The 24,538-nt window shown below is 35.7% G+C and overlaps 1 protein-coding gene across 1 annotated transcript in view; it reads left to right on the forward strand.

Moving 5' to 3' along the window:
- The first annotated feature begins 5,653 nt into the window (after positions 1-5,653).
- The window catches only part of Nemf (nuclear export mediator factor), a 43,008-nt gene continuing 24,123 nt past the window's right edge, over positions 5,654-24,538 (forward strand). The window contains 15 exon segments of the mRNA XM_015491030.2: positions 5,654-5,776; positions 6,572-6,640; positions 6,776-6,878; positions 10,384-10,509; positions 15,086-15,234; positions 16,127-16,194; positions 17,056-17,142; positions 18,714-18,787; positions 19,407-19,477; positions 19,558-19,633; positions 20,111-20,173; positions 22,586-22,663; positions 22,756-22,964; positions 23,194-23,385; positions 23,737-23,800. Of these exon segments, the coding sequence (XP_015346516.1) occupies positions 5,718-5,776; positions 6,572-6,640; positions 6,776-6,878; positions 10,384-10,509; positions 15,086-15,234; positions 16,127-16,194; positions 17,056-17,142; positions 18,714-18,787; positions 19,407-19,477; positions 19,558-19,633; positions 20,111-20,173; positions 22,586-22,663; positions 22,756-22,964; positions 23,194-23,385; positions 23,737-23,800 (1,488 nt within the window). The 5' untranslated portion in view covers positions 5,654-5,717.

A 24,538-nucleotide genomic window follows, 5' to 3' on the forward strand; every position in this document is an offset into this window, starting at 1 on the left:
CGTCGAAGTTCACAAATATTCAGAAATTTACTAATATGTACAATTTGAACATATATTCCTGGACTGTTTTAAAATTAGTATTACCTCCCTCTTCCTGTTGTTCTATGTTTATCTCCAGTTTTATGTGCCTTTAGGCTTAAAAGCTCACAGGCTAATTAGGCATTCTGAGAGCCCTGGAGTTACCTCATCGCTGACCCCTACTGGAGCACCGTCAAAACTTCTCAGCAAAAATCTGTTATTATCCTCGGAGCCACCAGGGGCTGCTCGTTTACACACAATCTGATGCAGAAAATGACCACCAAACAAGATAGAAGAAATTCATTTAAGAATTCTTGGGAGTTGTGGGAGTTGTGGGTATGACAGTAATGAAGGGCCTTCCTAATTATGCCCGGGGTTCAGGGTTCAGGCCCCAGCAACGGAGGAAGGAGAAAAACTCTTCCTTAAATGAAGAATCTTCTCCTCAGTCCCTCCTGGGTCTGCATGCACAGCCACATAAAGTCTTGTTATGGTTGTTTTGGACAACCTTTTAAGAGCTTGCAAGCCGGAGATGTAGCCCAGTAGTAGAGTATGCCTAATTATATGTAAGGCCCTGGATTAGGTCCCTAGCAGTGAAAAAAAGAAAGAAAGAAAGAAAGAAAGAAAGAAAGGAAGAAAGGAAGAAAGAAAGAACATAGAAAAAAAGAAAAGAAACCACACAACAAGAAACTAAACTTTTAAAATTGCTTCCAAGTGAATGTGCTTTCACTAAGTAGAAACAGTGGAGAAACTATTTAAAAATATCTTTATCCTCTCTCCATCCCCAAAATAGGAGGCAAAATAATTTTGGCGTATCTCATTGTTTTTTCATTAAATCAACTCCTGAATTCGGCCCAGACTGACAGTTATGGATATAAGGACTGCATTTAAATAGCTACCACTATGAACCCTGAGCTTTTTACCCACCTCAACCTGTTTCAAGACCCATGGGGGAATTTCTCAGCTTTGTGTGATAGGCAGCATAATGACCACCCCTCCCAAAGATGTCTGTGCACCAACACTGGAACCTGTGATGTACTAACCTTACATAATAAAAGGACTTTACAGATTTGGTTAAATTAAATAATTTGAGGTCAATAGATTATACATATGGGACCCATTTAACCCAAGGGTTGTTATGAGAGCAAGGCAGGTGAGTCAGTCAGAGAAAGGGATGTGGCCTATAAGCAGAGGTTGGAGTCAGACAGAGACACCAATTAAGGAATCAACAGCCCTTAGAAGCTGGGAAAGACCAACAGAAGGAATATAGCTCTGTTGACCCATTTGGTACTCTGACCTCCAGAACTGTTCGTTAATCAATTTGTGTTGCTTAAGCCTCTACAGTAATTATAGCAGCAATAGGAAAGTAATTTACAGAGGGAGTCTAACTTAACCTGTACCAGACAAAACTCTGCAAGATAGGAAAGGAATCATTTTAGTAACTGTCTTCTCTAACATGCTTGTACTTTTAAAAAAAATCTTTTAAAAACACATTTTTACATCAATTCCTTTATGTGTATATATGTATATGTTGATCATGATTTTATTTTGAACTAAAAATTGTGTTTACATTGGAATATTTTTGATGTTTTTTGTTGTTGTTGGTGGTGGTGGTAGTGGATTTTATTTTATTTTTGTTACTAGGATTGGAACCCAGGAGTACTTAACCACTGATCCACATTCCCAGCCCATTTTATTTTTTTATTTTGAGATAGTGTCTCACTAAGTTGCTCAGGGCCTCTCTAAATTGCTGAGGCTGACTTCAAACTTGTAATCCTCCTGCCTTAGTCTTCCAAGCTGCTGGGATTACAGGAGTGCATCACTATACCCAGCATTATCTTTCTTTTTAAATTTTCTTCTCTTTTCTTTCATTCTTCCTTCTTTTCTTTTCTTTTCTTTTTTTTTTTTTTTGTGTGTGTGTGTTGCTAGGGATCAACGAATGCAGGTTGTTGTGCATACTAGTCAAGTACTCTACAATGAAACTGTATTAGGGTAGAATGTTTTGGACACATACTGCAGAATGCTGCGGTTTGGGTATGCTTTGAGTGTGCTCCCCAAATGGTCATCAGCTTGAAGTTTGGTGCCCCCAGTGTGGCAATGTTGAAGTAGTAGTACTTTTAACAGGTGGTGCCTAGTAGAAGTGTTGAGGTCATTGGTCTTGGAAGGGACTAATATAGTTATTGCGGGACCCAGTTAGTTTAGTGAAAGAAAATTGTTATGAAAAGAACAAGACCTGAATCTCTGTTGTTTCCTTGCCATATGACTGTCCTCTCCCTTTCCAATGTGCTCCTGCTGAGTCTATCTACTATGTTATGATATAGACAGAAGGCTCTCATCAACAGTCAAACAGATTTTGGACTTTCGACCTCCAAAACTTTAAGCTAAATAAACTTGCTTTCTTTATACATTATCTACCCTCAGGTATTTTTTTATAGCAAAGGAATACAAGCTAAGATATTCATCTACTTCAAAGTTTTATGTATTCAGATCTGTTAATCTGATCCTTCCCCCCCCCCCTTTTTTTTTAAAGGGTCTCACCCATGCCAAGAGCATATAAATACTCATAGGAATGTTTTTGACTCATTTATCTTTTTGAGTACAGATTTCACTGAATTTTTAAAAAACACTTTGTTCAAAACCTTACTTTTTGTTTTTGTTCTTTAGTCTAAATTTGTTTACTGTTAATACTAGAATTATTAAAAGAAAAACATTAGACTAATTAAATTGATCAGGGAGTAATTTAGCAAAGAATGATTCATGAATTATGCAGCACTCGGAACTAGAAGAGGTTCAGAGAACTCTGGGATGGGGGCAGGAAGTATTCATCAGAAAAGGAAAGCGAGGTGCAGATACAGCTGTGTTTTCCTTATTTGAACACAGTCTGATGAGTTAGCAGCTGGTAACTGACTGGAGCTCAGCTACTAGGACTGGCTGAGACAGCTATTTGTTATAAAAATATATTCTTAGACTTTCAGTTTGTTCACATACTAAGTTAGGTTGCAGTTGGCTACATAGGGACTCAAAGCTCTAGGCAGCTTTCATGACGCTAATATCTGCAATCCTTTCTGGAATGAATTGTTGCATTAGGTTTATTCCAAAAGGTGTTCTCTGTTTTTTCCCAGGGGAAAAAAATCCACCTCAATTTTATGGAACTAGATAATGGAGGCAATTTAACAACACTATGAATATTTCAATAGTTTCTGAATTGTACATTTTAAAATGGGTAAGATGGTGAATTGTATGTTATGGAACTCACCTCAATTGTAAAAACATCTGAGAATAGGCAGTGAACATTTCCCTAAGTTGAGTAGAAAGTGAGAATAATAAATGTCTTGTTTTTTATGAAAAAACCCCAGTGGTCTTTATTTGATTGTCTAGAGGTTAGTGAATCTCCAAGAGCATATAAATACTCATAGTATTTATACCTGTAGGTCACAAGTTCCTTTCATCTTCACAGTTGAAAATGCACATACTCTGAGCCAAAGTTAAGGAATCAGAAACTCTGGGTATGATACCAGGAATTTTTGAATGAACACTTAAGTGTGAGAATCACAGCTCTCAGTGCCTATAACTGGTCTATTAATAATTTCCTCCAAATTTTTTTTGGGGTCAAGTAACTATTCACTTTGAAAATTTGAAGATGACATGCCTATCTCCTGTTAGCTTTTCATTTACCCACAAATCCTCAAGCATCTTTGATTCAGAATTTTCTGAGAAATGAATAAAAAATAGAAACAATGCAATTCAGTACTAAATAATGAAGTTTTCTTGTGATCTTTACATTTATCTTGTTCTACTCTTATAGACAGTCTTGCACATACCTTCTAATGCCAATTTTTCTTGACAGACATGAAAGCAATAAACAATGTCCCGTGTAAATTGTCAATTGTCAATTTTCCCATGTAAAACTTAAACAGATATCTTACATCTGTCTTACTGTCTTGGATCCTAAGGTGAGAGTTTTGTAATAAGGTGCTTCATTTTTTGGGGGGTGGGCAGTGGGGTACTGAGCTACATCCCAATCCCAGTTTTTATTTTTAAAGAAGCACATGAGTGTTGTCTCTTTTAACATGGAGTCTTTCATGGGCGCTTTTATTTCCAAAAGAAAAAAGCTTTTTGTTTGGGAAGGACTTCAGGCCAACAAACTTGGTAAACTTAGTATCTTTTATGTACAATTAGTCCTCTCAATTTGGCACTTTGAACTGGGATCATCTCGGCTTCATCTTTCTTAAACCTTCCAAAGGTTTATTACAAATTGTGAGCTATTCTGTTTGGTTTACTGTGCCATATGACAAAGTTATGTTGTGCCATATGACAAAGTTATGTTGTGCCATATGTACTGTAGCCCCTTTTGCATCTATAATTCTTGGGTTATTCTGAATCTATACCACTCCCTTTCTTCTTAAGGGTCGCTTTCTATGGGTAGAGAGTCTAGTTGCGGAGATGTGTGGCCCTCAAACTCAGCTCAGGCGCTTTCTGCTCTATGCCTGGAGGCTAGGGCAGAGGTATCTTTTGACCCCAGGAGTTGGGCGCTATGCATGGTGACCGCCCAGGAGCTGGGGGCCTTCGGGTTGCCTAAGGAGGTAAACCGTCGCAAGTCAGAAACACCTGTAACCCAGCGACTCTGGAGCAGGAGGATTGCAAGTTCAAAGCCAGCCTCAGCAACTTAGAGAGACCCTGAGCAATTTAGGGAAACCCTGTCTGGGGGCGGGGTGCGGGGAAATCAAATGGGCTGGGGATGTGGTTCAGTGGTTAAGTTCAATCACCAGGAACAAAATAAATAAAAACTCCCGTGCTGATCAACAGCGGGATTGCAGTGGTCAATAGATACTGCGGCTCAACTTAGGCAACATAGTGAGACCCGGGTCTTTTGAGTTCTCAATTAAAGTGGTCTTTCTTCCCATGAATTTACCCTAAGACAACCAAAACTTGCCTATTTATATATTTTTTTGCATGACTATTAATTTCACACATTGTCTCACCCTCCATGCCCCACTAAGTGAGAAATCTTATTTTTAGGTTTATCTTACTTCATCATTATCTAGTGAAACACTTGACTATTCAGGATAACGAGAATTCATGAAGCCCCAGTTGTATACCAGATTCTACACTGAGTCTCGGGGATACCGAGACCAGGATTGGATGAGGCAAAATGCTCTTTCGAAGAGCAGTACCCATGAAAATAGTAACTTCTCTTTCAGGCTTCTCCTCGATCGTGGAAGACAATCTTAGGACGAATGAAACAGTTCGGCTTCCGTACATTTACAAATTCGACACATTTAAGTAATCCAGGGTCATTGCTTTTCTATACTGAGCCCTATCGTCTACCGGGGGAAATTCTCCCGATATTCCCCTTAAAAATTGTTATGACCAGCAGGAGTCACTATGGAGGCTGGATTGAGTTCCAAAACCAGGGGACAGGGTAACCAGAGTGGCCCGTAAATGTTCGAGGAAGGGATGCAGATTTATGAGAACAGTTTGTATCTATTTATTTCGAATTGTTTTGGTGTAACAAAAAGCGAGTCGATTGTAATTTAATAGTTGAATTCTTCAGACAAATACGCAAACAGGTTCCCTTCAATGAATATTGGGTCTTCAGGGCGACCGTAGGTCTCCTTCAAGTGCGCCTGCGCGGAAGAGTAGCGGCGTCGAGTCAGGCTGGCAGCGGAGAAAACTGCGGTAGCGACATTCAACGCCTCGCCATGAAGACGCGCTTTAGCACGATTGACCTCCGTGCCGTATTGGCGGAGCTGAATGCTAGGTACGGTCCTGTAGGTGGCTAGGCTCCTGCTAGAACTGCAGGAAGCAGATCAGGGGCCCCACGTTGAAAACAAGACCAGCCTGATGTGTCCCCTTATTGCCTTCCAGTCTGTTCTGTGGACCTGGTTAGGCCCGGGTGGGCTAGTGCGTGGCGTCTTTGCTGCTGCCCTCAGGACACCCGGGAGGCCCCAGGGACCGAGGACCCCTTCCCCAGCCCTCTGCGCCCTGTTTTGTCCCGCCGGGTCTCTTTACCCGCTATTGCGGCGCTCTCGCCTTGTCGACCCTGGTCTGGCAGCAAATGTTTGGAATAACCGGAGACGCCAGTTGGTCCTCTGGTTTTGGTTTCCAGACTGGAGGCCTGGTTTCCTCAACAGCCCTCACGCCAGAGAAAGCTAACCTTGCTGTTTCAACTGGCATTGGCAGATGTGGACTGAGACCTGGATTCCGGTCTTGTTTCGTATTATTCATCTGTGTGACCTTTGTCATACTTCCGGGGGCCTCGTTTGTCTTTTTCCTCTTTTTGTCATAAATTGGTTACATTTTACTATACCCCCCGCCCCAAAGGAGTGAGTTATTTCAAAGACGCGAGGCATTTTATGGTGTTCCCAGGGCTGACAGACCACTTCTGTGCTTAAGTGGTTACGCTTTAAGTTTCGGACAGAATGCCTTAATGGTCTCTGGACTCCCACTTTGTTAAAGCTGAAGAATTCCTGTTTTGCAGCTTTAATTAAACTGTGTGTAGTTTTATGTTTCAAACAATAGTGTGTTTTGTTACATGTTTCTTTTGTCTTTTCAGCTTGCTAGGAATGAGAGTAAACAATGTTTATGATGTGGATAATAAGACATATCTTATTCGTCTTCAAAAGTAAGAAAATTTTATAGGTTTGTTTTCTCTTTGGTAATTATGAGATTTTTGATTGTCTTATCCACATTTTAAATCTGTTTTATAGAGTAAACTTTGGCAAATTCCCTTAAAAATTTGACTTTTTTTCTTCTATAGACCAGATTTTAAAGCAACGCTTTTACTTGAATCTGGCATACGGATTCACACAACAGAATTTGAATGGCCAAAGAATATGATGCCATCTAGTTTTGCCATGAAGGTAAATTTTAAGTTATGTTGGGAGCTAAATTTTAAGGACTTGATAACTAATAATTGAGTTTTTAAACTGTTTGGGTTTTCTATGCTGTTATGAATAAAACAGATAAAGGTAGAGGGAATAGTTAATAGGTAATGGGATGAACAAAGTAGGTGTTTATTGACTTCTCCCTGTTATCTTGCAAGTCTTTTTTCTGTTTCCACAATCAAGTTCCAGTTCAGTCTTTATCCCAACCAACTGTATAGCCCCTTAACTGTACTCCTCTTCTCTCCTTCAAAACAATTCTCTTAGACAACATTAATTTTCTTATTTTAGGAGGGTATTAAGATTGAAGTCAGGGGCACTCAACTACTGAGCCACATCCCCAGCCCTATTTTGTATTTTATTTAGAGACAGGATCTCATTCAGTTGCTTAGTGCCTTGACTTGCTGAGACTGGCTTTGAACTTGCCATTCTCCCGTCTCAGCCTCCTAAACTGCTGGATTACAGGTGCGTACCGCTGTAGCACGCTAAACATTTTCATTAGTTATCTCACCTGATATGATGCTCTAATTTCTGAATTCATACTCAGTATCCTGACATTGTTGGCTTTCTATGATCAGCCCCTCCCCGTTTTTCCCCCCTAGTCTTATCACCTAGAGCTCACCTTTGTGGACTGTATCCCTCTTCCTGATCTGTATTTTGCTAGAATACTTAATGATATTAATATGTTATCAAGGTGCTGGGGTTGTGGCTTAGTGGTAGAGCATTCACCTAGCACTCGCTTAGCATGTGTGAGGCACTGGGTTTGATCCCTAGCACCACATAAAAATAAATAAACAAAAGTGTCATGTCCATCTACAACTAAAAATTAAAAAAAAAAAAAGTTACCAAGTCATTAAATCTTGTTATTTTTCACTTCTCTTTTTGTTTTTGTTTTTAGTATTAAAATTGAGATTTTTACGTTTGTGGGCCTGTGATCCTTTTTGTGTATGTGGGGGGAAGATGGGGAGCATTATGGATTGAACCGTTGCACGTGCTATGCAGGCACTAAGCTACACCCTTACTCTTTATTTTATTTTGGAACAGGGTCTTGCCAAATTGCCCAGACTGACCTGAAACTTGTGATTCTCCTGCCTAAGCTTACCAAGTAGCTAGGATTGATTACAGGCATACACAGCCATGATACAACTATATATTACCCATGATACAACTATATATTAAAAATTCATGTGATATATAGAAGACTGACTTTTGAGTTAGATATACCTAAACTTGAATTAATTAATTTGCCACTAAATATTTTTTTAACCTGTAAAACTTATTTAACCTTTCAGAACTTAGTTTATTTAAGTGTAAAATGTGGTTAGTAACTCCCTCAGAGTTATTGATGAGAATTAATTGAAGTAACAGGTAAAGTATCTAACACAATGCTTGACACGTATGAGTTGCATATGTGTTAATTTCCTTCTTCTCCCCTGTTCTTTAGAAATTTGTTATGGCATTGTATTATTTCAGTAGAGACTATAGAGAAGAACTTTACCCCCAGCAATTTAGAATCTGTTTTTCATTAAAGATTAGGTGTTTCCCATTTTATAAGAGCTTTCACAAAGTTATTAAATTATTAAAGTTTATTTTATGTATTTATTTATTTATGGGGGGTACTGGGGATGGAACCCCAGTACCAGCTACATCCTCAGCCCTTTTTTATTTTATTTTTGAGACAAGGTTTCACTGAGTTGCTGGCCTACAACTTTTAATTTTCCTGACGCAGTCTCCCAAGTCTCTGGAATTAAAGACATGTACCAGCAGGCCCAGCTATTGACATTTAGTTTACTTGATACTAACCCAAAGTGGGTGTTTGGAGCTGTCCTTGATAACAGTGATACTTCTGAGCTACATCCCCAACCCTTTTTATTTCATTTTGAAACATCATCTCACTACATTCTCAGGCTGGCCTCAAACTTGAGATCCTTCTGCCTCAGCCTTCCAAGTCCAAGGTGCTTGGATACTGGGATTGTAGGCATGTGCCACCCTTGGTTGACTCTTTGAATTTATATAGTACTTTTTAACATAGATAAATATGTATTTTATCTAAGTTGCTTAGCAACACAGTGGAATATAAGGAACGAATATTATCAGTTTTACTGATGAGTTAACAGGACAGTTAAAGAGATGACAGTAGATCATGGGAACATTTCCAAATCAGGCCACATTCATAAGGGCCAGGCACTCTTGAAACGACGAGGAAAAAAAACTTCCTTAGAATTCTGATTTTGATGTGTTTGTCAATTTAAATGTGTTGAAAGATTTTCTCCAATGGAGCAGACAGTGTTTAACACTTTATAAATAAAGAGCTGTTAACTGTTGTTTGGCATAGGCAGGGTCAGGCCTAGTATGTGGTAAATCACAATGATTGTTCCTGGTTCTTATATTTGTGGTTGCCAACTATACTTCTTTGGCAGTGAGGAGAAGATTGTTTTCACTATGCTGTTGTAGGGAAAGAAAACAAGCTTTGGAGCTGGGCATAATTGTGCCCACCTGTAATTCCAGCAATTTGGGAGACTGAGACAATTTAGCAAGATCTTGTCTCAAAGAATAAAAAGGACAAGGATGTGACTCAATGGTAAATTGCCCTTGGGTTCAATCCACAGTACTACCAAAAAAAAAAAAAAAAACAACAACCAAAAAACAAGCTTTATGAATGTAATATATAACTATTTGTATTTACCATGATCAAGAATCTCTATTTCACCTTTCCATGGTGTAAACTGCTGTCCTTTCTAGGATGACTTTTCATTTTAACCTTGTCTGTCTTTTTCTTCCTTTCTTTTCTTTTGACTGGATCTTGCTAATTTCATTTTAATTGTCAATAAGAAAAAGAACCTTATGGCTAGGGATAGAAGAAATTGCATTTGATAAAGAATGGGAATTAGTATATTTGGATATGAAATAGATTAATCAAAAGGTTGAATAGAAGATAAATGGATATAAGTAGGGGGATTAAATTTTCAGTGTACCATAAATTCATGATCTATATTTCATATTTAAAGTAGAAGATCAGTGGGAAAAAATTGGAAAGCAGTGAAGCACACAAAAAGAAATTTGGATACTTAACAGATTGGCATAGGAAAAGACTTTAAAAACATGAAGAGGTTGGGAATCTAGCTCAGTGGTAGAGTATCTGCAGAGTGTTAGAGGCCCTGAGTTTGACATGCAGCACCAAAAAAAAAAAAAAAGTTATGTCTTTGAGTGAAGTCATATCAAGGTATTTATTTGCCAGTGCTATATGAGCAAAGCATATTTTGCTATAGGTCTGTTATTTTAAAATTTTGAATATAAAATGCAATTTCAGAATTAGCAGTTAGTTGTCTTGAATTTTTTCCTTTGTCATCAACAAACTTTTGTTTTATGACTACACTGTTTTACTACCATTTAAATATTATTCCGGATGGTAATGAAAAGAACCAGTACCAAACAGAAATTTACTTTTACCTCATAAATTCCTTTTTTTCCTGTTTCTTGCTAGTGCCGAAAACATTTGAAGAGTCGGAGGTTAGTCAGTGCAAAACAGCTTGGTGTGGATAGAATTGTAGATTTTCAATTTGGAAGTGATGAAGCTGCTTATCATTTAATCATTGAACTCTATGATAGGGTAAGTAAAATTTGAGGGATGGGGTAAAGGAATAGAATCTATATTCTATTCATTTTGGGATCTGCCTTTTATTCAATATTTGAGGTATTCATTATGTTCCACACAATGTTATTTTCACTGATATGTTGAGTTTTGTTAGCTCCATATTTTTGCTAATACTTGGTATTCTCTTTCTCTTAATTCAACAAAACTCTTTAAATGAGCATTTTATGATGGTTATATGATGAAAAAATTAAATTATCCTTCAAAAAAATACCCATTATATAATCATCATAAATGCCATAATAATTATATGTAAACATTTTTTCCATAGTATGCATTTGTGTAGTCAGTAGTAGTAGTAGTAGTAGTACTAATAATAGTAATCTAAGGTAGGTTGATTAATTGATTGATTGATTGATTTTGTAGTTGTAGATGGACAGAATGCCTTTATTTTGTTTATTTTTATGTGGTGCTAAGGATTAAACCCAGTGCCTCACACATGCTAGGCAAGTGCTCTGCCACTGCCCTAAAAGAATCTATTTATTTAAATAATTTTACTTATAGAAAAGTTGAAAACACAAAAAGTTCCTGTAACCTTTCACCTAGCTTCTGTGAATGTTAATATCTTATAGAATATTTGTCACAACTAAGAAATTAACATTGGTACATAATATTGTTTCTTCATTCTAATAGTTTTTCTGTTCCAGGATACCCAGTTGTATTTAGGGCCTTTCCATTTGAAGGCTCTGAGCAGTAGGATGCATACTGTCTGGGTTGCAAAGGTCCAATTAGTGATGATTTTGGAATAGTTTTTAAGGGTTTATATATGAGAGAATGTGTTTGGGATTTTTCCATAGTCATTGTGGTATCTGTGAGAGGTATGTTGGTTGATGCTTAAGAATTGATCCTGAGAGCTGGGGTTGTAGCTCAGTGGTAGAGTGCTTTCTTGTTACGTGTGAAGCACTTGGTTTAATCCTCAGCACCAAGTAAAATAAATAGAATAAAAGTATTGTATCCATCTACAACTTAAAAAAAAAAAAAGGAATAGCATTTGATCTTTGAGATTGTGTGCCTGGAATTTTTTTTTTTTTTTTTTTTTGGTACTAAGGATGGAACCCAGGGACACTTAACTATTGAGCTACATTCCCATCCCTTTTTATTTATTTATTTATTTATTTATTTTTACCTTTTGCTTGCAGGAATCAGGGATGGCTCTCTAACTTAAGGGTCTGTTAGAAAGAGAGAGAGCACGCCTGAAACCATCCTATTTATTGAGGGGAAGACACTTGAGAAAGTTCCACCCAAATGAGGCAAGGGATTGGGTTTCAGGGTGGTGAGGCTCACTCCCAGAGCTGTATAATTCCTTGCCAAGTGAAGGTGAGGTCCATCTGCTTTTGCGCTGTGAGCAGAAGCCAGTTCTACACCTCAGTCGCTCAAGACTAAGAGTTGTACTCAGCTCCTGTTCATGGAGGCCCCCGACACACAATTAAAGGACTGAGGATGTAGTGTGGTGAGGGACATCACAGCATCCCTTTTTATTTTGAAACAAGGTCTTCTTAAATTGTTTAGGGCCTTGCTAAATTGCTGAAGCCTGCCTTGAACTTGTAGTCCTCCTGCCTCAGCCTCATGAGTTGCTGGAATTAGAGGTGTGTGCCACCATGCCTGGCATGCCTGAAGTTTTGATGTGTGGTGCTTCTAGAGTTGGTCAGACTTTGAGGAAAGCTTATTGCTACTCACACATTTAAGAAAGTATATTTAGGCCAGATGCAGTGGCACATGCCTTTAATCCCAGTAATTTGGGAGGCTGAAGCAGAAAGATTGCCAAGTTTAAAGCTAGCCTCAGCAACTTAGTGACAGCCTGTCTCAAAATAAAAAATAAAAAGGGCTAGAGGTGGCTCAGTGGTTAAGCACCCCTGGTTCAATTCACAGTACCAAAAAAAAAAAAGTAGGTTTATTAAGTTAGCAATAGGAAAGACTCTGGGAAACAAGACCAGAAAGTGGCTTATTAAGTATATCAGAATCAAGTGCAGTATTTCCCAAACTATGTTCCTTGGATACTGTATCCTGTAAGATAATAGGGGTGTCTAGAAAAATGGGTTCAATAGGCATGAAAGTTTGAGGAACCCTGAGAATAAAGTAAGATTAAATTTTTTTCACTTTAGTACTTATTAGTCCTTTTAATATGATAATGCGATGGGTACATTTCTTACAGAAGGAAGTGTTAAGTAGAATTTCCAAAACTTACTTGATCACAGAATTGTTTTTAATAGAAGGTAAGGAAACCCATGTTATGAAGTACTTTTAGGAAACTTTGCATTAAGGAAAACCCTTTCAGGGACATAATCTTCCTTATTGGAATCCTTTAGATGTTCCTGATAACTGTATAATTTGATCAAAGAAATCAAATTTTGAATACCTTTTATGTTGCAGGCTCTGTGACCTTTTATTCTTCATATCATATCTTAACCAGACACTATCAGAACTTCTTTATAAGCCCTTTACTTTCCTTTTCCAGTTAACTTTTTTTTTTTTTTTTTTTGGTACTGAGGATTGAACCAAGGGTGCTTAACCACTGAGCAACATCCTTACCCCCCCCCCTTTTTTTTTTTTTTTAAATACCAGGGATTGAACCTAGGGATGCTTTACTACCAAGCCACATCTGCAGCCCTTTTTATTTTTATATTTTATTAGAGATAGAGTCTTGCTGAGTTGCTGAGGCTGGCTTTGAACTTGTGATCCTCCTATCTCAGCCTCCCAAATCGCTGTGATTCCAGGCATGTGCCACCATTACCAGCCCCAGCCATTTAAAAAAAAATTTTTTTTTTTAGTTGTTGATGGACCTTTATTTTATTCATTTACTTATATGTGGTGCTGAGAATTGAACCCAGTGCCTCACACATGTGATGCAAGCGCTCTACCAGTGAGCCACAACCCCAGCCCCCCATTTTTTATACTTTATTTAGAAACAGAATCTTGCTGAGTTGCTTAGGGCCTTGCTGAGTTGCTGAGGCTGGCTTTGAACTTGCAATCCTCCTACCTCAGCCTCCCTAGCCACTGGGATTACAAGCATGTGGCATTACCCCCAGGCTCCAGTTAATTTTATATTCTTTAAGTTAAAATTAATGTTTAAAATTTAAACTTATTTTCACTCTAATAAATTTGTAAGGTTGTATTTTGGGAGAAGTTTTATCTTCATTAAGTCCTCCCTTTTTTACCAAAAAGGTTATATAGTAACATTAAATTTTAATTCTAAACTTCATTAGTTTGTTTGGTTTTGTTTTTGACTGTGCTAGGTATTGAACTCAGGTCCTCATGCATGCTAGGATACTAGTAGGCAAGTGCTCTACCACTGTCCCTAGCCCTAATAATTTCATGGATTTTTCGGGGGTATAGGGACTGAGGATTGTATCCAAGGGTGCTCTACCACTGAGCCACATCTCCAGTCCTTTTTCATTTTTTATTTTGAGACAGGGTCTCACTAAGTTGCTGAGGCTGGCTTTGAATTTGCCATCCTCCTGCCTTAGCCTCCCAAGCTGCTGGGATTACAGGTGTATGTCACCATGCCCAGCTATAATTCATTTGTTGAAATTAAGTCTTTAATTGTAAATCTTTAGTAAATAATTTCATTTTGCCTACATATACCTTCTCCTTCCACAGAATTTTTTGTGTGTTTTGCTGACTTTTTTTTTTTCTTTCTGTGGTGCTGGGGACTGAATTCTGAACCTTGTACATATTAGGCAAGTGTCACTGTGTCACTGAACTACATATCCAGCCCATCCAGCCCATGTCTTACTACTACTTCTTTTTACACATTCAAATATACATTTAAATATTAAAATGTTTTTTTTTAAACATAGTCTTCATAAGGTAATAACATTTTACTATTGTTAAATTGATCTATCATAATTAGCAATTTCTGGGGCTGGGGATATAGCTCAGTTGGTACAGTGCTTGCCTTGCATGCACAAGGCCCTGAGTTTAAACCTCAGTACCAACAAAACAAAACAAACACAATAATTTCCCAGATGTTTACACGTAGACTATTTCTTCTTTTTTTTTCCCCTCTATTATAAATAAATTTCAGTGAACATCTTTAAGCATGTAGCTTTGGGTTTATTGAGTTAATTCATTAGGCTACATTAGACCACATAACTGTTGTTATTAAAAGACGAATTGTAGGTGAAAGTATAATAGCTCTTTGCTTGGCTTCTAAAATATATATTTTATTTTTCTTAATAAGTCAGTACTTATATCCTGGCTCATGCAAATATAAACATGAGGTCCCCTAGTAGTTGTCAAGGTGTTAATAAATGATTGTGCTTCTGCTAGTACTTCTGTAATAGTGTCAGACAGTGAATTTGATGTTGCTCTAGATACCTTCACTGTTTCAAACTTGGGTCTTTAGAATTTGTTTATCTTGTTTCACAGTCTGCTGGGCAGGTTCAAGGAGGATTGTTTAGATGTGACTTTGGTGTATTTTGTTTTATAACTTCATTTTTGTAACCTCAATAAGGTTGTTAAGAGACTACATCCTTTTTAAGAAGTTTCATGACTATTTTGAAAAAGCATTAAATTATATTTTACTCTATTGCAGGGGAACATTGTTCTTACAGATTATGAGTACCTAATTTTAAATATTCTAAGGTTTCGAACTGATGAGGCAGATGATGTTAAATTTGCTGTTCGTGAACGCTATCCAGTTGATCATGCTAGAGCTGCTGAACCTTTGCTTACTTTGGAAAGGTAACATCTTTTGTTTTAAACTCATTTCATATTGTATTAAAAGATAAAAATAGTTATATTTCAGAATATGAAAAACTGTCAGATAAAAAATACTTTGTTTACTTGGATAACAACTAAATTTGGACTACTTGAACTACAAATACATGTCTTTTTAAACTAAGTTTTGGGTTACTTCAGATATTTATGATTTCTTGGTAAAGAGTGGGGACAACTCTTGTTCTGTGAGAAGGCAGATGGACATCCTGGGCAGAATGCAAAGAGAGAATTTTTGTTTTACTTAGGAAAAAGGGAACTAAGGTGGTATAAGGTGATTATAGTTGTACTTTTCTGGCTTGAAGGCTTTTGCTGACAAATAGTCTACGGTAGTGGTCCTCAAAGTGTAGCAAGCATCAGAATCTCCTGAAAGGCTTGTTATAACATAGATTGCTCCATTTTGCTAATTCCTCATGTAAGGCTCAGGAATCTGCATTTCTAACAAGTTCTCAGATAATGCTAATCTGGTGATCACACTGATCCACAGGATCCTTAAGAGTTTTTATTAAATTAATTAGGTAAAGCCATTTTAGATATTAAGATACAGCATGATGATTTACAAAGGACATTTGACATATAAAAATGTCTCTTTCATGACACATATGTGGGCAAATTGATGATAAGGAGTGTGTCTTAGTTGATTTCTCTTAGAAAACCTGGGTTCAACTCCCAGGCTGCTGATTGAGATAAACTACTTTTATGAACTCATTTCCTCACTTACAAGAGAACTAATTTCTATTAATTGCAGAGTATTATAAAGATTAGGTCAATTGATGCAGGTGAAAGCAGTGTGAATGTGAACAAGGCTATAATTTTTTTTAATATAAGACAGTAAGAGTTGTATCAATTTGTTTCACAGATTGACTGAAGTAATAGCCAGTGCACCTAAAGGAGAACTACTGAAGAGAATTCTTAACCCATTACTTCGTGAGTAATCCTATAATAGCAATGAAATGTTTGTAAGATAATGTGATTTTCAGGACTATATCTAAATTTTTTATGGTTCTGGTTTAAAATATGAACAAGGAGTTTAAAATGATATTTTTAAAAATTATCTTTTAATAATGATCTGTTTTATTTTTAAAGATTTTTTTTTTCTTTCCAGTACTGGGAATTGAACCCAAGGGTGCTTTGCCACCGAGATACATTCCCAGTTCTTTCTTTTTTTTGAGACAGGGTGTTGCTTAGTTGCTGAGGGTCTCACTAAGTTGCTGAGGCTGGCCTTGAACTTGCAACCTTCCTGCCCCGGCTTCCCGAGTCACTGGAATTACAGTTGTCTACCACCATGCCCAGCTATTGCCTGATTTTTTTTTAAAATATTTATTTTTTAGTTTTAGGTGGACACAATATCTCTATTTTACATTTATGTGGTGCTGAGGATCGAACCCAGTGCCCCATGCATCATAGGCAAGTGCTCTAGCACTGAGCCACAATCCCAGCCCCTGTTTCCTGATTTTTAATGTGGACGTTAAACCAGTTTTTAGATGCTAAACCAACCTTGCATTCCAGTGATAATCCCCCTGGTCATAGTTTGTAATCATTTCATATGTGGCTAAATACTATTATAGTCCTATAACTTAACCTGATTTCTCTAAGTTTATTATAATTTTAAATTCTTGTGATACTTCATTGTTATTTTGGATCATACTTCAAAATAAGTACATTCACTATTATTTTCATTGGCTTCTTTTATTGATTAGATCATTCTTATTTGGATGTAAATTTGTACTACATTTTTTATTTAATTTTATAGGAAAATAGTAAAAATAGTTCTCTCTGCTTTTATAGCCTATGGGCCAGCTCTCATTGAGCACTGTCTTATAGAAAATGGATTCTCTGGCAACGTCAAAGTGGATGAAAAACTTGAAAGTAAAGGTATGTGCATGGTACAAGTTTTGAAGTTTTGTCCATTTTCATCTGTCCCCTCCTACCCCCAGTACTGAGAATTGAATCCAGGTCTTGCACATGCTAGGCAAGCACCTTACCACTTAGCCACACCCTCATCCCCCATTTATATCCTTTTTTAAAAACTGAAAATTTGAATTGAGAATATAGCTCAGTGGTAGAGCACTTGCATAGCATGTCAGTCCTCATCACTGAAAAAAAAACAAAAAACCTTGAAGGTTATTTCTGATAAAGTAATAAATGAATAGATAATTCTAGACTTAAAAAACTTTGACTTATGAGTGTCATATGCATGTGGGTATTCCTGTCCTTCTCCACTGTGTAGCTTTATCCTTGGTAATTTGCAATTCAATCTCACACTTTTTTGTCTTTTCTCTGGTACTGGGGATTGAGGCCAGAGGTACTTTACCAATGAGCTACTTCCCCAGCCCTTTATTTTTTATTTTGAGATGTTTCTGCTAAGTTGCCTGGGCTGGCCTTAAACATGATGTCCTCTTGTCTCAGTTTCCTGAGTAGCTTGGATTATAAGTGTGCACCTTACCTACTAGCCAGTTCAATCTTGAAAACTTTTCACTTTAGAATATTTTCTTTCTATCCCCTAAGATTTTGGACTGGCTCAGCTTGGGACAATTAGAGTCTCAAAGAGATGAATTTAGTAGCCTTAAAACCTAGAACATGCAGTGTTTCTAGAAACAGCATTATTCATATATTTGGATCTCTGTAATTCTGTGGTGTGGCCATATGATTGAAGTAGGCTTTTGTAACTACCTAGGGAACCTAATTTAACTGCCAGATTAGGAAGTAAAATAGAGGAAACATTAGGAAAATATAAGATTTGATATTTAACAAAATTCAACTTATACTTTATCTTGTGTAATTTTTTTTCTTGTGCAATATTTGAAAAATCATTCTTGTTGTTTATATTATAGGTATATCATTTCTTAAGGTTTAGGAATAATTTGTGTTTAAAAATGTAAATTGAGTGTTTAAGTTTCTGAAATACACTAAATCAGTATATTCTCCCCTCCAAAATGATAATAAAGGTATTTTTATTAATTATATAAATGCTAATAAAGAGGTATTTTTGTTTTGTTTTAATAAAATGAATCTGATACTCATCTGGAACAAAAGCATGTGAAAACATGTAAGAAAGCTCTAAAATAGTGATTTGTTACTATTATTACTGTATGTATAACCTTTTCACAGATTAAAATATAATAGTAAGTTACAGTGACTTAAACAGTAACTTTTTAGAGAAGGAATAGTCAGAATAAAGAATCTAGAAACATGCTCAAATATATATAGGAAATTAGTTTGAATAAAGTGCTTTTCAGATCATGGAGGGAAAGATGACTTATTCAGTAATAGACTGACCAAGATATAACCTTATTTATATAAACTGATTAAACAACTATATCTAATTTTCTTGAACACTTTACATTATTTTTTAAATACTTTTCTGCTTTTCTACATAGTTGTTAATGGTTAATTGGTTAATTGACACTTGATTGGCACTCATTTTTCTTTTTTTATTCCATTAGATATTGAAAAAGTACTCATTTGTCTACAGAAGGCAGAAGAATATATGAAAACAACATCCAACTTCAGTGGAAAGGTAACACCATTTTATACCATGTTTCATTTATTTTAATTTTCTAGAAATTAAATGTTCATTTAAGGATTAATATAAGTATATTTTATTGTTCTAATATTTTAAAAATGATATTTGTGATATACTTATTCCAGGGTAAGATTTTTCTTCTCTTGGTTGTGGTTTATTTTGGGTGCTGAGGATTGAACAACCCAGAACCTCAAACCATGCTAAGTACATGCTATACCACTGAGCTATACTTCCAGTCCCAGGATAGTTTTTATAATTGGTATGGATTTATAATATTTGTTCTCCTTTTATAGAAAGTACTATGTAAAGTACTCCAGAAAAGTTGAATTTGTGAATTATTGTTTTTGTTTTGTGGTGCTGAGAATTGAATCCAGGGCCTCACTCATGCGAGGCAAGCACTCTACTACTAAGCCACATCTCCAACTCCCGTAATTTGGTGATTTACATATCTGTAATATTTAAACAGTTTTAAAATTACCTCATACTTTATAAGTATTTTTCTTCTCTAATCATAGTACATATTTACTTACAAAAATTAATAAAAATGTTAGTCGTGGAAAGAAAATCTGTACTAATGATTAATAGAAATAATTTTATTATTGGATTTTTGTAGGGATATATCATTCAGAAAAGAGAAATAAAACCAAGCCTGGAAGTAGATAAACCAGTTGAAGATATACTCACGTAAGCATGTAGGCATGGATCAACTTGCTTTGGATCTTTATTAATGTTCTTGAATGTGATATAATAAATATGTTTTACAGGTATGAGGAATTTCATCCTTTCTTGTTTTCTCAACATTCACAATGTCCATATATAGAATTTGAATCATTTGACAAGGTGGGTTTTCTAGTTCTGTTTTTTGATCAGAAAAAAAACTTGAGCACTTTATATTATTTCACAAATACTTTTCTGAAAAAGTCCATATATTCCTCAGAAATACTGAAATGATATGAGGTGTTAATATCAGCTTGCTTTGATTAAGAATTTAACATATTCTTGTCACTTTGAAATACTGAAATGATATGAGGTCTTAATACCAGCCTGCTTTGATTGAGAATCGAATATATTCTTTTTGCTATGAATCTGGGCATTAAAAATCAATACAGTCATAGATACAGTTCCTGGAAACAATTGTTGCCACTTTATTTGAAGGGAAGGACCAAAGACTTGAACAATTTAGCTCTTTAATACATGAACTACATGTATTAATACATGGAGTAGAAATGTTGTCAAGTTCTTTGAGAAATTCTGTGTACATTTAAAGTAGAGACCATACTGTTTTTATAGCTAGTGTGTATTTGTTTCTTTAATAAGGCCGTGGATGAATTTTATTCGAAGATAGAAGGTCAAAAAATTGATTTAAAAGCTTTACAACAGGTATGGTATTATTAAATTAATGACTTATTTATCATTGTTTTTTGGTTTAGTTTGATTTGGTGTTTTGGTGCTAGGGATTGTACCCAGGGCTTCCTGCATGCTGTGCAGTCTACCACTAAGCTACAACTGTTCCCTATTTGTCATAAACTCTTTTTTTTTTTTAGGACTTTAATAAAACTAGGTCTTGTATTTTCTTCAGAATTTTTTCCTTTCGAACCAAGGTGTGCTCTATCACTAAGCTATATCCACATCCCTTATTATTTTTTAAATTTTGAGACAGAGTCTCCATAAGGTGCCAAGGCTGCCCACAAAGTTAGGATCCCTTTGCCTCAGCTTCTGAAATAGCTGGAATTACAGGTGTGTGCCACCAAGCCCAGCTAAAGCTAGACCTTTAATTTTCGGTGTATTGTGACTCCATGAGGAGGATTTAATATGCAATATTTTTCCAACACATTTGACCATGGTTTTTTTATTGTTTGTTTGTTTGGTTTTGGTTTTTAGTTGTAGATGGACACAATACCTTTATTTTACTTATTTATTTTTATGTGGTGCTGAATATTGAATCCAGTGCCTCACATGTGCCAGGCAAGCATTCTACCACTGAGCTATAACCCTAGCCCCATCTGACCATATTTTTAGAGTATGTGCTGGCAGAACGTTTCAAGAATTGATAATAGTCATTCTTGATTTAGAAAAGACTTGATTTTTTAAAGAGACTTGATTTTTTAAAAATTCAAGTCTTAAAATATATGTGCAAAAATTTCAGGTTATGTACCCCCTCCTGTTTAGTTTTAAAAAAATAGTTAATAGTAAGTTCAATATCAAAGCAGGTAATTAAATGGATTACATAATTACTACATAGTACTTTGGCTAACGAACAAATGCTTAGCAGTAACATTGATACCCATGTTTTTATGTGCATCAAAAATACAGATTGAAAGAATAAAAAATTTTTTTGTTGTTCTGGGAACTGAACCCAAGAGAGCTTCACCACTGAGCTACATCCACAGCCCTTTTTACTGCGTTGCTTAAGGGCTTGCTAAGTTGCTGAGGCTGACCTTGAACTTGTGATCTTCCTGCCTCAGCCTCTGAGTTGCTGGATTACAGATAGGTACCACTGTGCCTGGCTTCAGATTAAAAATTAAAAATAAGGGGCTGGGATTGTGGCTCAGTGGTAGAGTGCTCGCTGGTATGAGGCACTGGGTTCGATCCTTAGCACCACATAAATGTAAAATAAAGATGTTGTGTTCACCTAAAACTAAAAAATAAATATTAAAAAAATTTAAAAATAAAAACTGCAAATTGAGCATCCCTAATCTGAAAACCTGAAATGCTCTAAAATCTGAAACTTTTTAAAAAAATATTTTATTCGCTTATTGATTTTTATGTGGTGCTGAGGATCAAACCCAGTGCCTCACCTGTACAAGGCAAGTGCTCTGCCACTTAACACAACCCCAGCCCAAAAATCTGAAACTTTTTGAGTGTCATTGGTGCTCAGGAAGATATAGACTTCAGATTTTCATATTAGGGCTATACAGCTGGTAAAGTCCATGCAAATATTAAAAAATCCAGGAAACTTAAAATCTGAACTACTTCTGGTCCCAAACATTAATTTATTTTGGTAATCTTCATGGGTTCTTTTAATAGTATTCTTGTAAATCTTTTTTGGTATTTCATCTCACATTTTAATATTCCCTAATTTTTGGTGTTGTTAATATTATTAGAAAATTTGTCCCCAAGTCAACCTTGAAATGTAAATTCTTTTTTTTAATGTTTATTTTTTTTTTTAGTTGTAGTTGGACACACTACTTTTATTTCATTTATTTATATGTGGTGCTGAGGATCGAACCCAGAGCCTCACACATGCTAGGCGAGCACTCTACCACTGAGCCAAAACCCCAGCCCCTTGAAATGTAAATTCGATATGATAAAATGCTATATAGAAGGTCAGATAACCACCATAAAACTTTGTATTTCTAATTTAGGAGGAAAGTGCTCTGTAAAATATTGGCAATAATATTGAGAAAATGTAATGTATCAATAAAATAAAAAGGTGTTTGGTAATTTCTGCTCTTTAAGAATTTATTCTACCAAACTTTACTTTTATGTCATAGGAAAAGAATGTTTTGAATTCTGTTTGAATAATGACAAAGGGCATATCTTATAATTTAATGTAACCTTTAATCAGAACACCTTCCTGTGTAGGGCACAGGAGGTATATGAGGAGAGGGAGAGAAGGAATTTTGGAGCATGGAACATTTTCTGGTGGAAAAATGGACTAGGGGGAACTTGAGCTAGCTAAATGACATTAAGGCGGCAGAGGTGGGACCAGAATAGTGAATTTTAGGAGTTAAGAGAAAGTGCCATAAAGTAGGAGAAATCTAATTTTTAAGTGTGTTTTGTCACCAAAAGGAAAAACAAGCACTGAAGAAATTAGATAATGTCCGAAAGGATCACGAAAACAGATTAGAAGCTCTTCAACAGGCTCAGGTATTGTGTTTAGCTTTTTCATGTTTTTTTTTTTTTTTTTAATGATAACCTCAACTGGCATTATAGTATATGTATTTGGTTTATTTTTTAAGGAAATAGACAAACTGAAAGGAGAACTCATAGAAATGAACCTACAGATAGTTGACAGAGCCATTCAGGTAGTTCGAAGTGCTTTAGCCAACCAGATAGATTGGACAGAAATCGGGGTAATCGTGAAAGAAGCCCAAGCTCAAGGAGACCCTGTTGCAAGTGCAATCAAAGAATTAAAACTACAAACAAATCATGTTACAATGCTGCTAAGGTAAGTTTGGTTCTTAGTTAAGTAGTCAGTGCTTATCTTTATTTTGTTATTTAAATAAATTAAATAAATTTTAATTTTTTTCTTTCGAAATTTATTCTTAGAAAAAATTAATTTACACTAGAATAAGTAATGAAACTTAAGCCATTTATAATTTCATTGAGGAAAAAAAATGAAAATAAAAAAGTGATGTCATTGACATTAGTGAAATACTATTGAATATTTTTAATAGAAATCCATACTTATTATCAGAGGAGGAAGATGACAATGTTGATGGTGATGTCAGTGTTGAGAAAAATGAAACTGAACCACCAAAAGGAAAAAAGAAAAAGCAAAAGAACAAACAGCTGCAGAAGCCTCAGAAAAATAAGCCATTGCTTGTTGATGTTGATCTCAGCTTATCAGCATATGCCAATGCCAAGAAGTAAGTCATTTGAACACAAATTTTAGGTAACATATTATCTGCAATAAGTCAGTTAAGAGTATTAAGAATGTTAAAAGAGCAATTGTTTTGGTGAAAATACTCCCTTTGCCCCAGTATTAATACTTTATTTTAGTGTACAGATGGAAAGCTGGAAAATACTCTGTATTGAAATTTTCTTGGTTGCCCCTCACATTATGGAAACCCTATCCCCCTCTGGAAATGCCTTTTTAAAAATTTAATTTGGTGCATTATTCAGCTTTGTTCTGTGATTAAATAATCTGTAAAATTAGAAATAAGTAGAAAACTAAAGAATAAAGATGTTACTTAAAATTAAGAGATATATTTTTCTAGGTATTATGATCACAAGAGATATGCTGCCAAGAAAACACAAAAAACTGTTGAAGCTGCTGAGAAGGTATTTAATATTAGAGTGAATGTTAACTGTTTTCGCCTGCTTTAATAGCCTTAACTATTATTTCTGTTTAAATGAAATTAAAAAATTTTTTTTTGAGACTGGGGGTGGAACCCAGGTACTTAAACACTGAGCCATATACCTGTAAAATATTGGCAATAATATTGAGAAAATGTAATATATTAATAAAATAGAAAGGAGTTTAGTAATTTCTGCTCTTTAAGAATTTATTCTACCAAACTTTACTTTTATGCCATAGGAAAAAAAAATGTTTTGAATTCTGTTTGAATAATGAAAAGGGAAATAGGGGCATATCTTTTTTATATTTTTATTTATAGAGACAGGGTCTCACTGAGTTGCCTGGGGCCTTGCTAAGTTGCTGAGCCTGGGTTTGAACTCACAATCCTCCTGCCTCAGCCTCCTAAGCCATTGGGATTATAGGTGTGTGCCACCACACCTGCCTAAATGAGATTTTTTAATTCAGAAAGATCTTTTGAATTTAATGGTGCTTTAAATGTATTTCCAGTATTTATTTTCTTTTTCAAACCTTTTCCTCTCCATTCTTCTCTGCTCAGATGTTGGAGAGGTCCTGAACTTTTTGCTCATAAATCATATCCAACCTATCAGTGGATCTTTTTGGTTTTTACTATAAAGTTTTTTTTTTTTTTTTTTTTAAAGGGTGATTTTTTTTTTTTTTTAAATGAGAGTAGATGAGAGAGAGAGAGATAGATGAATTTTAAT

The sequence above is a fragment of the Marmota marmota genome, unplaced genomic scaffold, assembly GCF_001458135.2.
Source record: "Marmota marmota marmota unplaced genomic scaffold, marMar, whole genome shotgun sequence".
Lineage (NCBI taxonomy): Eukaryota > Metazoa > Chordata > Mammalia > Rodentia > Sciuridae > Marmota > Marmota marmota.